Here is a 17591-nt window from a genome sequence, read left to right as displayed (position 1 = left end):
TTAGTAGTTTTTTATGCTGAATGAGTTATTTCTAAGAAAGATATGACATCTCTGTTAAACACAAGACTTAAAGTGGTGCTTTTGTGTGATTCTTTGTGGAGAAACTCACAGATCTGTCAATTAAATCAACAAATCGATTAGTCGACAAAATCGTATGAGTGTTAGTCGACTAAGAATTTCTTTGGTCAAGGACAGCCCTATATAATAGTGCCTTTGCTGGTTATTGATGATGATGATATTACTTTATAGTCAGATCAAGTCTGAAATTGTTCTTACATCTCAGCAGCTCCATTTGCAACATCAACACAGACAAAAATAAATAAATGACCCTCCCTTTATGAGAAGGAGTTAACTTGTTGGTTCATCTTTCAGGAGCTTCTTGTAACAATATTTTGTTTAGATGCTATAATTTGATCCCTTTAAAGTACAGTGACAGTCAGGTTAACACAGCCAAAATGCACAGACTATATCCTGTCACCAATTGGATTTATCTGTGCCCGATGAGACACCTCACTGCTCCGCCACAATTATTTAAACTAATTCAGATCTGAATTCAGTTTTTAGATTCACACAGGAAAGAAACCATCACACATCAGCTGCCGCAGCTGCACCAGAGAGGAGGAGAGACGACCCCACAGACGTGCCAGCGTATACAGTACACGCTCACACTCGCTGCTCTGAGATGAGTCACCGAGGCGCAGCGGGCGGAGGGGGGAGGGGCGACTGGAAGAGGGAAGAGAGGGGGGGCGGGGGAGAGAAGGTTGCCATGACAACCCATCTATGTCAATTCCACTCTGCCAGCCTCCAGATTGAGAAAGCCCAACACAACCTCCCCGCATGATGTTCTCCCTTTGATCCGCACAGCCAGTGTGTGTGTGTGTGTGTGTGTGTTGTACTCACTGTGGCATGAGAGATGGTGAGCATGCCCCCCTTCACTGAGCACTGCCTCCTCTGCCACACCTTCCTCAGCCTGTGAAGAAGAGGAAGAGGAGGAGGAGGAGGAGGAGGAGGAGGAGGAGGAGGAGGAGGAGGAGGAGGAGGAGACATTAGGAAAGGACTTGTCTCTGAATTTTAATGCAACATGAATGTGTCTCTATGGCGTTTTTTTAAATAATTGCCGTGCTAGCAGCTCACCCATCACTCTTCTTCAGCAGGTAGCCTTTCTTCTCACTGCCAAACTCCTTGTTCCCCTGCAGCTGGTGCATGCTGTAGCCACCCTGCTTACTCTGCGAGTCCTGTGCGAATCCACACAAAATACAAACATTTAACACGCGGGGTGTACAGAGAAGCTGCTGAAGGACATGCAACGCAGACACAAACACACTGCAAACATCAAAGTATAGGGTCTCCTCTCAAAACCAAAGTGCAAACAGGAAAATGTAAATCTATAGGGCATGCTCTGAAGCCTCTTAAGGGCCAAACCACTCTACTGTCAAGCAGAACAGATAGCATGCTCAACATGCACCAGCACTTACTCTTCTAGACTTGATTCCAGACAAGCAGAAGGCAGAAGGGGGGAGATAGAGGGGAGAGGTGTGAAAGATCCAGATCAGGTGCAGGCGGTGGGTGTGAAAGTGTGCCTCCCGAAAACACACAATCTTGTGTGTTTAACTAAATGTTGTGCTTACGGGAGGGTGATTATTAACAAGAGGAGCTACAGGAAGTGTAAATTAAATGTGAAAGACTGTGTCATGCGCAACAGCGGACTGAGAGTGAATGTGTGAAAACACACGTAGAGCCACAGCGGACTGTTTTTGCTGTTTGAGAAAGTAAATCTGGGATTGTCAGTGTTTTTTAAATGTGTGTGATGTGGTGTTAAAGTCGGGGTGTGAGTGGCTCTCCACTGAGCAGCCAGTGAGGCACAACACTGGTCACCAGCAAAGCCTACCACACACTGGCTACCAGCATGGTACAGCACTGGGCACTCGCTCTGTGCTGCAGGAGACAAGCTCCAAAAATTGGTAGTGGCCAGAGTGCGAGGAGGTGCGAGTCATCAGTCTCTAACAACATGTCTGTGTAGCATCTGGATCAACGTGGCTGGTGCTGTGTTTAGCCTTACATGTCTGAGTTTGGGCTGCTTTGTTAAGAATTTCACCTGCTACAGGTTTAAATTTGGCCTTGGAGTCTCTCTGAATGTGAGCTGCCTACCTCCTTCTGGTCCAGCTGGAGGGAGGACTTGATCAGATCCCGCAGGGCAGTCAGCTGCTTCTTCTCCTCATCCTGAGTTTGTTTGATCTGACGAGAACAAATGCAAAGTTGAGGACAAGATGCAGATTACCAGATGTGTTTATGTTTATTGCAGAGGTGTGGACTTGAGTCACAAAGTTGATGACTTTATACTCGACTTGACAAAATAAAAAAAGACCTGCAACTCAACTTGGACTTTAACACCAGTGACTCATGACTTCACTTGGACTTGAGCCTTTTGACTTGAAAACACTTGATACCTTCCCCCAAGAACAAAGATTAAAGGGTTAGGGTTATTTAAAAAGTGCGTGCACGGAGACGTCAGTGTTGGAGATGATGGGTTTATTTACTTTTGAGAAATCCTTTATTGATTTGTTTGGGAAGAGGATTTACTCGTGGGGGGAAATACTTGAACTGAACAAACTGAATTTCTATCTTTTGTTGTTTATTGCTGTTTTTTTTGTTGAACTCTGGACTCTTTATTTTTGTGAATATTACTCCGACTTACATTTGATTATCTTACACTTAATTCCCCAAATCCACTTAGTTTGAACCGATCCTACAGCATCCAATCAAGTTGCAGGAGAAAACCATGAAGCACTAACGTTACGTTACTGAGCAGGCAGTTCCTCTGTTGTTAAAACGGCATAAATCTTTCTCTCTTTCTCCAACAGACTGATTCAACTTCTTCAATACAGGACATTTTTCCTGCCCAAAGCAACAACACTTCACCTCTATCTAACAGAGAACTCTCAGCTTTATAGTTTCTTTATCCATTGTAACTTGCACACTTTGCTGATGTATATAGTATGTTATTGTTATTCTATGTTTATATTTTCTACGGTAGTTGTAATAGTCTGGTATATTGGTAGTGTATTGTAATATATTCTTTATATTGCATATACTATAGATATTTATCTCTTGTGTTACTATGTTTATTTACTGTGTATTTACGCTTCTATCTATCTATCTATCTATTACATTTGGTGAAGAGTGCATTATGACTTGTTTAGGACTCAAAACTCAAAGTTTAGGACTTGGGACTTGTCAGTCTTGGTTTGGGACTTCAGTGCAAATACTTGAGACTTACTTGTGACTTGCAAAACAATGACTTAGTCCACCTCTGGTTTATTGCACTAATAAAATGCCTCATGTAAATATCAAGCCTGAAATCGACTTCTCCATTACTTTCTTTTTTTAGAAAATATACCTTTTCAACATCTCTCCCACTAATAGTGAGTTGTGTGACTTTCCCAGGAATTAACAAACAGTGAGAACGCACATCCCGAAAAACTTTTTAAGGCGCTGGATCCCAAAACAAAGAGCAGGAGTCAGACAGAAGATCCACACCTATTTACTGATAGCTCCTAAGTGTCAGGTTTTATGAGACTGTGAGGATCTTCTGTCTGACTTTCCCAGGCGTTACCGTCTTGGCTTTGTTTACTAGTTTCCAGGAGATTCTGAATCATGACAGTTGCTGCAGATGTGCTACTTTCCCCTCATATAATAACTGCAGGAGCATTATATGCTGATAAAAGTGCTGCTTCAGGGGAAAACACAGCGGTACTGTAAATAAAGGATGGTGGTGAGCAGCAGTCAGTGAAGGCTCATCTTTCAATAAAAGTTTGCTTGTGCTAGATTTGCTATTCTGAGCACAACGCAACTTTCTCTTTCCAATAACTTAAAGTGATGCCTATAATATAAAATGACACTTTTATCCAGTCATTTCTCTGAGGGCTCATGCAAATACTTTTATTGGAATCATAAACTGTGGCTGTGTTCAAAATCACTCACTACTCACTATACTGTATAGTGGACTATATAGTGAGTTCGCCATTTTAAAGTGCTGTCCGAATGTATAGTGATAACTATTATACCCTATATAGTGGATTGAGACAGCGCGATTGAGACAAATCCATGAGTAGCGGCAAATATTTAATGTGAGCAGAGTAGCGCATCACAGCACAAAAGGCCACAAAGTAGTTTGTATTTATTAATTTCGGAAAAATACACTTATTGCCCCCACATTGACGTTCTTACCTTTCACAATAAAAGCCCTAGACATATACGCTACATTACTGCTTACCCAGGGGGAAGTTAAAGTCAATCACAGCATTTCACTAAGACGCAACTAAACAAAATAGCTTACAATATGTATTTATCACAGAAATATATGTTGGCATCTATTATCGATGGTCTTCCAGCAGCAGCAGATGTTGATCTGGCACACTTTAATCATGCGACAGAAGTGTTTTTTCATTTTGCTGCTGAGCTTACTATATAGTCCTCTATATAGAACTCCCTGGATAGGGAGTAGTGAATGTGTGAATGATTTCGGACACAGCTTTTCTTAAGTGTACAGCTTCACTCTCGACCTTGGAAACAGTAAAAACTCAACTTAAGTCCACTCACTAGCTTTTTCCAGAGCTTTTATTGCATCAATATGAGCAAAATTCATCTGTTGAAAAAAAGCTAGCAAGTGGACCTTGAGTTGAGATTTTTTATGCCAAATTTCCAAATTTGTTTAATTCAGACAGACTAAAAGGTAACCACAGACAAAGTACGTGTAAACAAACACAGATGAGCTTTGATTCTCTGAAAACTAAAAGCCAAACTAAAAGCACAAGAAGAGATGAGGAGGTAAAGATGTGAGTATTTACATTGTAGAGATCAGCTGCCAGCTTCTCGATGTACTGCTTCAGCTTATCCGCTGTCTTCAAGCCGTCTTGGAAGAAACTGGAGAGCAGAAGGTACATGTGAATCTCACTGACATTAACGAGCTATGACAGACAAGTCGGCCGTTTACGGGAATTACTCCTTTGCAAATGTCAGGTGTTGCACTGTGCTGCTTTTGGCCACTATGAAGGTCACACGGGGAGAGGAGATTGGTGCAGTTTATGTTTAATGTATAGCTCCGGCGCCTCCGGCTCTTGGCACAGAAAATGGTAGCTGGCCGTGTCCACTAGCAGATTTGCAGAGGTGCTCAGCACATCCTGAAATCCATCACAGATCTGTCAGCGTTACACACCTCGATGCAGCGCCGCAGCTGCAAATCACCGCTAATGACCTCCTTCTCTCTCTCCACCTCTCCCTTCCTCTGCTCATTACTTTCTCTGTCACACCTCTCCTCGGCTTGTTTTCTTTTAATCTGTGCATCGAGGATCCCACATCTCTCCTCCCACTGCATCCAGCTCTCCACCTCGCGTACTGAGGGGCTGGCAGAATCTATAGGTAAAGTGTTGATGCTGCAGCTATCAGGATTCACCTCGGTTGACACATTTTTCTGCACTATATACAGTTACTTTTACTTATTATCTAATGGGATATTCTGGTATACCAACCATTATGACTATTTAACATGTTACCCACCATCTCTCTCAGAGATTTTGGAAATATGGACTCCAGCAAGAATGATCATCATTGGGGCGACGAGTGGGAGACTCTGACATCTTTGCAAAAAAAACCTTCTCAAATAAGCTCAGAAAGTAGTCCACTAGAAATCCGTGTAGGTGCTGTAGCAGACTGCATAGCAACATCCTGGTTACCCTGGCAGCTGACATACCTGACATATTGATGCACATTTTGATTATACTAGTGAGGAGGCTGTGGCTCACTTTTGATTTTTGAAGTAGTGCGTCTGCAAGTTAGCAAAGTAGTAAAATAAAATGACGAGCAAAACAATGTGCTGTTTTTACTGACTGCCAATAAAAGATGATTTGAGATTATTTATTTTACTTTGGAGTGTTTTGGAAAGCTGTAGGCATCTCGCCCTGCTGTTTTCGGAATTGCATACTAACGTACTACATACTCCATCAGTATGTACTGCATAGTGAGTACTAAATTAAAGATTACATGCCACTACCAGCAGACTGTTCACAATGAGGTAAACTCAATCAATACGTCTTCTTTGAATCACATGACTGAATCGATCAAGGCCTTACCGCTCCGAGCTATCGTTGAATAAAAAATGGTTTATCTTATATGTAAATCAACATTACCTCTCTTCCTCTCAATTTAATATTTTCCAGTATTATTTTAAGGCAAATTCAAATTATTAATTAAATTATTGTTAAATTTTCTACGGTACATTATATATGCAACAATTATTTTCCTTGTTGATTATTTTCTCTATTAATCGATTAGTTGTTTGGTCTATAAAATGTCAGAAAATGGTGAAAAATGTCGATCAGTGTTTCCCAAAGCCCAAGATGACGTCCTCAAATGTCTCGTTTTGTCCACAACTCAAAGATATTCAGTTTACTGTCATAGAGGAGTAAAGAGAACAGATTAACTGACAACTAATCAATTAGTCTTTGCAGCTCTAGTCAGAGCTACCGTTGAATGACAACTGTTAATCACAAATGTAAATCAACATTACCTCTTCCAGTCAATTTAATATTTTGCAGTATTATTTTAAGGCAAATAAAAATGATTAATGAAATTATTGTTAAATATGTTTTCTACAGTAGATCCCGCGCTTTTCCTCTTAACTGTTCCGTAACGTCACTCGCCATCATTCGTAACTATTTCATCCAGCGGTTTATTATTTGAACCGTCTGCCATTAGACAGTCTGAAGAGCTGCAATGCATTGTGGGGCGGTTGAGTGCTTCCAGTAAACACCATACATGAATAGTATGTTAATATGTGATTTCAAACAGACCCGACATTGTTGCAAGAGTCCATTTTTCCCTGCGGCCGGCTGAAAAATACCCAAAATGTCCCTTTAATTAGCATCATTAATTTGTTGCATGAAGTCGTTCAGATGGTAAAAATTAACATAAATACTTTTCTTGTTTGGGCTGCGAGCAGTCACGCTCGTCCCTCGGCTCTCCATCGATTGCTTTTTTTTGCTCCTAATCCATCACCGCTGCAGCTTTTCGATCCATCAACGCCCAGGTTGAACAGATTAAACGGGTGGGGGGGGGGAGAGTATATTGTTTTGTCCCAGTGTTATGACAGGACCTAGCAACGCCGAGAGAAAATTTGTCATTCTGTCACATGCCGTCGTGAGCTGCGGTTCTGGCAACGGAGCGCGCCCACTTATTTACCCACCAAACCCCACAGCTGTCAGAACACATCTGTATGATGACCTGTACATATTTATGAGAGCTATATATACGAGTGTGAATCATACAGGAGATAGAGAATTGACATTAAGAGCGTGTAAAAGAAGGAAGGAGACCATTTTCTCATCCGTGTTGTGAAATACATCTCTCAGTGGGTGTGATGCACACATTGGTGTTCAGGGGGATTACGGTGGTACTTACTTGCACTGTGCGTGGTAATACTTAATCAGGTTCTGGAGCAGGTCCACGCCTTTCTTGGTCTTGATCTCATTTACTTTGATCAGGTACTGCAAAGCAAAGAGAGGTGCAGAGTTCAGCCAGGAGTGAAATTCAGGGTGTGTTTAAAGGATTTTTTTTGGTTTAATGAGGTATAATGTGGCAGAGCTGCTACACACAGAATAAAGACTTCTGCTTTGCCGCGGACACTTTAGAGTATGAAGACTCCGCGTTATGATAATCGCGTCTGAGTGCTTTATGAAGGCTTTGATGTACGAGCCAAGACTGCTTTGACATTGTGGGAGTGGGGACCAGACTGGTAAACACGCCAGCGGTACAAGAGAATACCATCACGCCTGCCTTCGTCTAAATAAAGTTTCAAAAGGATGATGGGGAATATTTTACATTAGCATCATAAAAAAGAGAGAATAGCCTCCAGGGGAATTGCTTTGTAGACTCAGTCTGATGATTCAAAACAAATTCTTCAGTCAGGGCTCCCACCAAACAAAAATAATCTGAGCTAATCCCGCAGCATCCCAATCCACAGAGATTTACAAACAGCTAAAGACCACTTTCTGCTCCACAGCAATATTTAATCTACAACACAAAAGCTTTCCGACGCGATCATACACTTTCAATTCGCTCCTTAGATCACGTGCATGGATGCATGTATGTGTGTTAGCACACGCATGAGTGCAAGTGTATGTGCATATATGTGTGTATGCATGCATGTGCTGTCCCTTTGTCTAGGCTGACAGCGCCTGTCGGACGGGAGATTATCCACATTTTGTCTGAGCCCCCGTGTGGGTTCAGTGTTTTGGAGAGCGCCGCTGCCGCATCATGTGCGTGTTTAGACTCTTTTGTGTGAATGAGCGTCATCGCTCGCTCGCTAGCGCTGCTGCCGTGTCTGAGCGGGACATAATGCAGGCTGCTGAGCCCTGCCTTTCTGCACTCCTTCACTGGCAGCGTGGGGATGAAAAGGGCAAGAGAGTGAGAGCATCCTGTAATCTGGTGATTGAGTAACACGGAGAGAGAGAAAGAGAGGGAGGGAGGGAGCGTGAGAGCGAGCGAGTGCACGCACACGGAGAGAAATGAGGTTAAGTGGGATGAACAGATTGTACCACTGACTGCAGCAACTGCCCCGCACAACAGCAGCAGCAGCAGCAGCAGCAACGCTGGTGTTTTCAGCCGTCTCTGATGTTTCTGATTACTCTACCTCATCTTTTTATTGGTAGAGCATCTTATAAACTATTATCTTACATTTCTTTATGTTTATATAAGAGCAACTCTAACGTTCCAATTTCCCCCCAGGGATAAATAAAGTATTTCTGATTCTAATTATGTCACCATTTATAATACTTAATAAACCTTGTCATAATGCATGATTATAACCATTTATTAAGAGTTATATAAAGCCTTATGAATACATTATAATGTCTGAATAAGCTTACAATGTATTATAGACATGACCTTCATATAAATTGTTACCAAAATATCTTCAAATATTATTATATAGAGATGTAAATACAGATTTTTCACTTGCTAATATTATATATGCATACTTTAACAGCATTTTTAGAAATGATGCAATGGTAATCGTAATAGGAGAAAATAACAAAATGTCCAATAAATATGAAAAGCTGCTCCTGTGGAAAGGTTATCATATATTAATTTAATTATATTGACCCTATAATTAAATTAGTATGTGTAAGGTTTTGCCCAATCAGGTTGTATTGATTTGATCTGGTCTGGCCCACGGACTATTGGTAAAGTATAGTACATTTTCTGGAAAATCAAGTGAGTAGTGCTTATGAATAAAAGAACAAGATAAACCCAAGCAAACCCAGCTAATGAAATCCAAATAAAAGAACTTTTGATGCAAAAGTAGTCCTGCTTATTGACGGCTACGACACCAAAATTCAACCAAAGATATTAAAGGGACAGCCCGCTAGGTAGATAGCGATGGTATATAGTATGGCAAAATCTCTGATAAAGATTTAAACTCCTGTGAGCTAACATACGCCTATCTGAAGTGGTTCGACAGCTCCGAGGATCAATAGAAATTACTTTATAAATACAGCCGCTGGCGAGATACAGTAACTGTATCTGGCTTTTAGAAGTCATTATTTCTGTAACACTGAACTTCACTTGGCCTGAAACTATCACATCATATATGTATAGAAACAAGTCAATTATGTTCTCATAATAGAGCCCTTTATTGCTTTTTAGGGTGCATTCTTCAAACCACAGAGTCATCTAACTACCGTTTACAGTGAGGCTGCTTCAGTAACAAGTGGCCAAAACCACAAAGGCCTTTTGTTTGACGTTTCTAACCCTGCAACAACCAGCAGGCACTGTTCAGAAGACTCCTGCAGTCCTATGAGGACACGACAAACGAGCATCATACTGTAGGTTAGAGCACCAACATGCAAAGCTCTGCAGATGATTAGAAATATAAAATCAAATGAGGACTTGAGGGAGCCAATGAAAGAGGAAGCCAGTGCTGATATATAACGTGGGAGCTACAACTCAGTTTTGGCATCCGACCTCAACTGGAGGCGGGAAACAAAAATGCACAATACAGGGACTGTTGAGTAGATCTTCTGAAATCATGAAGACATAAAAAGTTCAGGTTTAAACTAATGTTTCAACTTGAATGCTAAAAAAAACGAGAAATCGACTTGCTTACTTCATTTCCGCCATGTTTCCAATAAAAAAAAAAGGAGATTACAGGCGAGGTGAAAAGGACAGGTGCATGCTGGTGTTATTGTAGTTTGAACATGATGAACGTCCATAAATCCATTTAGAAATCATAGAAAAAAGATGCTCTAATAATAACTAAATGGCAGCTAAACACAGCAGAACTTACTGAATCTATAGCAACATGTTTACATCCTCCAAAACCAAATAGAAGTAAGAGGAGTGACAAAATCTGTCCATCACATCCAAAATATAACATTTTCGTAATGTTACCCTATACATTTATCTAATATTATAATGTTTGGAAGGGTGTTTGCCTCTCCAAACTCTTATTGGACGCCAGCAGATTCATACTCTGACGATACTGTTCTCCTCGTTTCATGTTTCTTTCTAGATAACATTATGTAAATAAACCTGAGCCTCGGAATAAGAAGTGTGAACACAGGTGGAAAATGTGGGCAAGGAAACACCTCTGAGTGACCGTGAGACGAGGGCAGATCAGCATTGCAGGGCACAAAAGGACTGCAGCGAGTTCTGTACTGAATAATTCAAAGAACCAACAGCAGTGCAACAGCCATTGGTCCATTATGTAATTTGAGTAAAAAAATCCTGACAGGATAAAACAGTGAACAAGGCGTAGGCGTCACCACCCACCACTAGAGAGGTTTCTGGCAGCGCGGAGTGAGCTCTAACAGTTTGTTCTGTCTCTCTCGGGCACGTAAAGAACTCACATTTGTTTTACACTTAATTCTAGCTGTCAGATTTCTTTAAGCATTAGTCTTTGAGCGTTAATATCAAAGAGAGTTCAAACTGTGTCACAACATGCTTAGAAGCAAACAAGTTTAGTGAACCGGAGGAACATCTGAAAACACTTAAGGGCAAACAGTTTAGTACGAGCTGCTCAAATATCAGACTTATACTCATTACGTCTTCTCAGATGTTCAGTGTTATATTTTCTAAATCATATCCACTGACATATAATTATCTTAACAACCAGCTTCAGTCTGAGGCAGGCAGCTGAACATACCTTGTTCATGAATTAATGTAGGTGCAGCTGTATCTTTTGGGGCTGCTGTAATCCCTACATGTGGAGCTGCACCAGTCTTAAATATATTCTATAAATTATTCAAATCATCTGAGAGAAAAAGTCAACTCGAGCTTAAAATCTCCTTTAAGTGCAGCTGGTAGAGAAGACTTTACATACATATACATATAGGATTTTAATAAGTGGGTGTTCAAACCAAAAATAGAGCTGCGTTGGTGGGTTTGTGTTGCTACGGGTACCAGTATGAAGATGAAATATGATCCTGGAAGGCCGGTTTTGGGTGACAGAGCCATGAGTTTGAAGGCTTATCAAACACTAAAATAACTACATACATTAGTGGTTTATAGTACAAAAAGACAGCATTTCACAAATCTGGAAGGTTATCATGATGAAAATCTATCTAATATCTCTATCTTGACCATCTAATATCGGCTGAAAATGCCAAAATAAATAAGTAATAAGTAAGTAAATAAGAAGTAATCTCCCAGAAATGTGTGCTTGCATGTACGGTACTTCATGCGGGCAATGTAAGATGATATTACGCTACGTTGCTGCAAAAAGTTGAGTAAGGTTTGACTGGTTTGCCAGAGCCCTTGGGCCTTTCCCTTTTCCCAGTTTGTACAGTTTGTCACTCTGACGCTCGATTTCTGCTGAGAAGCGAACCAAAAATGTTCGATACTATAATGTAGCTTCATTTTACGACCTACCTCGCACATCTGGAGCTGGAAGAGACGCCGCTCCTTCTCCATCTCCTCGGCAATCTCAGCCCCGGTGATCTCAGTGCGGATCATCCCGTGTTGCTTGGCGTGCTCTCGCTTCTCCTTCTCGATCTTTGTACTGACACAGAGGAGAGGACGGTTAGTGACCTTGTCTGTTTTTATATCATACGTGTAAGTTTGTTGTTCTTCAATGTGTGCAACATCTTCTAGAGGGTAAAAACAATATTGCCGCACAGTACCAACAGTGTTTGATCCATTATTCAGTACTCTATAATGAGCTAGTTGGAACACATATGCAGTAATTTTAATTATCCACTTACAACTTGGCTTCGTAGTCTTTCCATGCTTTGTCGAAGGGCTTCTTTATGTCCTGCAGAAACACAGGAGGACAAGCATCAGCAAACTACAAAGAGGTCACCGCGGGGACGGAGTTATTTGCAGAGTTGGATCGCTACCAGAGATCCAACAAATGCCTCACTCCGCTCATGATTTATGTCCTGGACGGCCAGCGAGCGGCCACGCCCCTCCTTGTACCCCGAACATCAACGGTTCATGACCCAGTTACTCGCCACCTGCCCCAAGCACAACACAAAGGCAGTGTTTACTTCTGCAAGATTTACAGTGTGAGCTTTTAAACAGAGAGCTCTCCCCCGTCTCTCCGGTCTCTTCTCGCTTACACTCGACATACAGAGGTTAATAGAGAGATGTGCTGACGAGGCATGTATTTCCCCTGTCCCGCTGCTAGGCTGTGTCATTGGGGGGGGGGGGCGCCGGAAGAGGCAAGAGAGAGAAAAAAAATGTCAGGAAGAGAAACTGTTTTACAGTAAATCTTACCCCCTTCACGCCCTTCAAATCACCCTTCAGCAGCGAGTCCAGAGTGAAGATCACATTGTGGCTGAGGCTCTGGAGCTGTAAGAGGACACACACACGGGGGGGTTATAATGAGAGAACATAGCTAACATATCAAAACACACAGTGCAGAGGCAGATTTTATAAGATAAGGATGAACTGATCTTACAAACAAGTATTATCTGTGTAGCTGAAGCTTGATAAAACTCATTACTTTGTGCCATTGTTGTCCAAAAACTATTAAAAACGCATCAGTGATCCACATCGTTGCACTGGGCGACATGTCTCTGCATTATGATGAACACTGTCTGGTACTGTATTAGAAGTAATTTCCATATACACTGTCCTGCTGCCCTAAATACTCACTACGGCACCAAATGTGTATTTATCCGCAGCTGAAAATAGTCCCCAATTAATGCACTACTTGAGTGAGTTTGTCGATCATAAGAAAAATACAGAATAACGCCGGCCTCATCCTTTAACCTACAGTGCAGTGCATCAACACATTCATGCTGCTGCTGACTGAAGAAATCAGCGACATAATAGCAAAAGTGCAAGTTAGTCTATTGAAGAATTAGCAAAAGCTTGTGGCCAACAGCTCAGGTTGCCACAGTTATGCTCAGCAGCTCTAACCATCAGGATCAGCAAGGTCATTTACAACCGTACTAAGCATTTAAGACCCTGTTGTTGTTAGCCAAGTCCATACAGACACACAGCAGCGGTCAAGGAAGTAAACAGCGCTTAATGGGCGGTAATGTGCTTCTTAAGTGCCTGTCTTGCATATGGCCAACGTCAGAATCAATCCTCTACTGGCCGGCTGCCGGTGTACTCTAACAGCCCATCCTGGAAGCGGCCGCCGTCTCTTTTAATGTACCATTCTAGTATACGAAAGATGATGAAAAGCTGACCAAATTTGTCTATAAAATCCTTAAAATGTAAGCCGATAACACATGTAGGACATCTAGGACAAGCACCATTCATCAATTCTCATTTGTAGCGCACGCACATACCAGCAGCCCTCAGGGCGCAGGTATTGAAGTCTGAAAAACTCACTCAATAAAATACTGAAAATGGAAAAGACGAGAGTCAAGAGAGAGAGAGGAATGAATGGAGATAATTTCACTGTCCTGTAATATGCAGGTAGCGCCAACAGGTGGGTGATTTAGGAAGGTTTATGGACACACACTCACACACACAGTTGTTCCTGGTGCTGCCAAGTGTATTTATGGAGTCTAATCTCGCTGTCAGCCACACAGGAAGAGAGGCAGAGAGCGCGGACTGGCTCTTCTTCCAACAACAATCACTCACAGAGGATTCAAACAGGACACATTATTCAACAGAAACGTCAGGGGAAATCCACGGCAGGCAGATAAGAGCCTCGACGGGGGGAAAAAAATACAAAGCTCGGAGGTAGATATAGCCGCAGTCAGCTATACCGTCCGACTGGGATGACGGGGGTTACTGTGACGGCGAATTCTATACAGTTTTTAAAAGAGTTGAGATTGATGAAACTGTATCATTACATTTGTGAGGACTACATTCATCAATAACCTCTTCAACTTCACTACATACCCAACCTCCTAATCCTAATCTTAACCTTAAACCCAAATCCTAAACCACTTATAGAAGTGAAGACAGGAAAATGTTCCTCTTTCTACCGATGTGAGAACACACAAATGCAGAGAGCCCTCTGTATGTATTCATTTTAATGCCATTAGAAGCGTTGACATGTTGAACTCACCAGGTTCTTCAGCAGGGCGGACAGCTCCTTGGTGAGGGAGGAGAACTTGACGAACGCCGTCCCCAGGTCGGGGTTGTCCCGGCTGATGAAGTTGCTGCCGAATTTGTCCAGAGCCTGAGCGTAGTTCTCTTCATTCTGGACGTGGTCTGTGTTGGAAACAGAGGAGAGAAGCACGATGAATGATGAATTAGCATGATTAGCATGTGTAGAAGCCTGCAGTCTTTGTAACGTCCTGATGGAGGTATACTGCAGGTGCAATAGTCACAAAGGTGGCTATATCGAACCTCAGTACTTTGTATTACCAACCGAATGGTGTCCTGAATATTGAAAACGGTCAAGTACCAAAAGTTTCAGTAAAGAAAAAGGTAAAACCTGCACACTACTCCATGCCACAAAATTATTATTGACTACGGTTCGATCCTGCTTGGACCTTCGTCAGGTCAAAATGTTTGAAAAAGTGGAAACCACACCCATATTTATATATCATACTTCTAAATATCATACTTCTAAATATCAACCATGTTATTTGATGTCATATTCATCATCTGTTATATCAGAAAATCCATCACCTACGTTAAAAAATATCCGATAAAAAGTGAAGAAAAGGGGCTGAAGATAAAGAAAATGTACTTCAATGATGCACGATTCTTTGTTGTCAATAGCAACAGAGGCAAAAACACCTGGAGCAAACAGGCTTGTAAATCTTCTGAGATCTCCTGGTGATGCTTCACAATAACACAGATGTGGCAGAAACAGTCAATGGAAAGTTCTTCTTTCATCAGCGCAGCAACACAAGCGATACAATGACAGACACATGTGACCTTAACCCTTGATTTCTGATCAGTGCTGCTCCAGAGAGACTTTGTTTTATACATTTAGCCTGCGATAAGTCATCTTTATACGCAGCAAAATGTCAGCGTAACAAGATGTGTGGTTCTCCAGGTTTTTCGAGACTCTGCGGGAGCAGTCGGTCAAACGGCAGCATCCATCTGTCCTTGTCGTTAAGTGAGAGGTGGAGGGGGAGTGATGTTGCCAAATGTGAGGAAGAGTCCTGAGAGGAAGGTCAGGTGAGACGAGGAGCCTGTAGAGCTGCAGGAGCCATTTTGAACGTTTGGTATACTGGAAACTCAAACACAGTCCAAACAGGCCTGTGGTTACCACTGAGGACAAAGAGGTCATGTCCTCTGTATTGTTTTCTATTTTTCTTCTTTCTATTTTCTGTCTTTTCATATTTTTTTTACTTTGCATTATACAATTAAAAAACCTACACATGGGCCAACAAAAAAATATATATAAAAGGATTCAGTATTACTCTACCGGTGTTGCCAGATTGGGCTGTTTTTTATTGAATTGTGCAGGTTTTAAGTTGTGATTGGGCTGGAAACTGTCTGATGTGGCAACACTGTTCTCTACTAGAATTTTATTCCTTGAATCAAGCCCCATTTTTTATACCATTTATAGTCAGCATTTTTTCTGCAACAGCCATTGAATGCATTTCATTTCAGTAATTACCTCTCTATATCGTAGGTTTTATTAGTAGTGGCAGGGTCCACCATTCTCACGATGGATTCAATTGACTTCCTACGCTCGAAGGATTCACATGAAAGATGCAGCATTTAATCCTGCTTCACTATTAGGGGTGCAACTAACCATTATTTTCATTGTCGATTAATGTGTCAATTCATTTCTTGATTAATCGATTAGTTGTTTGGTGTATAAAATATAAAAAAAAAATGTCGATCAGTGTTTCCCAAAGCCCAAGATGACGTCCTCAAATGTCTTGTTTTGTCTACAACTCAAAGATATTCAGTTTACTGTCATTGAGGAGGAAAGAAACCAGAAAATATTCACATTTAAGAAGCTGAAATCAGAGAATTTAGACTTTGTTTTTCTTAAAAAAATTACTGAAACCGATTAATCGATTATCAAAATAGCTGGCAATTAATTTAATAGTTGACGACTAACTTGTTAATCATTGCAGCTCTACACTGCTGCTACGAATGCAGCATGAAGTCAAATCACGGTTGCTCAAACAAATGGCAAAAGGTTAATTATTGCCTGACGTCTTTATTAAACTGTCTTCTTCGGTTATATTTCTAACAAAGTAGCTGCTCAAAGAGTGTTTGCTGTCACCACCAGTAACCATAGTTGTCGCCAAATCAACCAGGACTGGAATCTTTGGGATTATAACTTTAGTTTTTGGAGGATTGTGTGTGTGTTGGAGGGACTCGTGATGACATCTGTGTTTATAAAATCCTGGCTACAGCCCCGAGTCTAACTATTCATTACATCTGCAAGATGCACAAACATCCCATTCTTATTTCTATTCTTAGATCGCATATATTTTTCTCACTATAACTAGATGTACCCAAACTAACTATTGTAGCTAGAGGCTAACTGATAAGACACTCCACTTGACAGTTGTTCCAGTTATTTTGAGGCTTTTGGAGTTTCTCAGCCAAAGAACCACGATGGGAGTAAGGTAAACTGTGTTTTCCGTGGAGAACAAACACACTTTTTTGTGGGACAAAATTCTGAAACTGTCAATTTACAGGGAGGAGGCCGCTCTCTAAAGAATTCAGTGGAAAATTACTGTGGATCCATGTCACAGCAACGAGCAAAACAAACTCAGGTGTTGGTTTCTGGGACAGCTGGAAAATACACACACACACACAAAACACCATCTGTCCCACAAAAGGCTGTTACAGACTTAAAAAAAAACTAATTTATTAAAGATATCTAAGAAATACTGGACTGCTGGGGTTGTGAGCATGTACCCAACCATCAGCTAAAGCACATTCAGGCCTAATAAATTTAGAAACAGACAGTCTCACCTTGTCCTGAATTGTAGATGGCCTTCACTGATTTCTTCACCTTCTGCAGGGAGGTTCGGTCCTGATCCAATGCCTGAGGAAAGAGGAGGAGAGGACGCTATTAAGAGAGGAACATACTGGAAACATTCACATCAAAAGACAGCACAGATAATTTCTATTTAATGCGACAGCAAACTTGAAAGAATTTAGGGCACAAGAACAACAATATTTGCTCAGTAATTCAAAGCATGCAT

The 17591-nt window shown here is 41.3% G+C and overlaps 1 protein-coding gene across 4 annotated transcripts in view; it reads right to left on the bottom strand.

Annotated features, from left to right (window-relative positions):
• asap1b (ArfGAP with SH3 domain, ankyrin repeat and PH domain 1b) overlaps positions 1-17591 on the bottom strand; it is a 64664-nt gene that overhangs the window by 23005 nt on the left and 24068 nt on the right. For all 4 annotated transcript variants that reach the window (XM_074622480.1, XM_074622483.1, XM_074622481.1 and 1 more), the window contains exons 2-11: positions 17359-17431; positions 14525-14670; positions 12769-12843; positions 12255-12304; positions 11923-12052; positions 7456-7541; positions 4848-4923; positions 2149-2235; positions 1135-1235; positions 901-970 (exon numbers count right to left, since the gene is read on the bottom strand). In XM_074622480.1, coding sequence (XP_074478581.1) covers positions 901-970; positions 1135-1235; positions 2149-2235; positions 4848-4923; positions 7456-7541; positions 11923-12052; positions 12255-12304; positions 12769-12843; positions 14525-14670; positions 17359-17431 — 894 coding nt within the window. The remainder of the gene's footprint in view (positions 1-900; positions 971-1134; positions 1236-2148; positions 2236-4847; positions 4924-7455; positions 7542-11922; positions 12053-12254; positions 12305-12768; positions 12844-14524; positions 14671-17358; positions 17432-17591) is intronic.

This window comes from Sebastes fasciatus, chromosome 21 (assembly GCF_043250625.1).
Source record: "Sebastes fasciatus isolate fSebFas1 chromosome 21, fSebFas1.pri, whole genome shotgun sequence".
Lineage (NCBI taxonomy): Eukaryota > Metazoa > Chordata > Actinopteri > Perciformes > Sebastidae > Sebastes > Sebastes fasciatus.
Note: the sequence above shows the minus strand (reverse complement) of the source record. Positions and strands in the feature narration are given on the sequence as shown.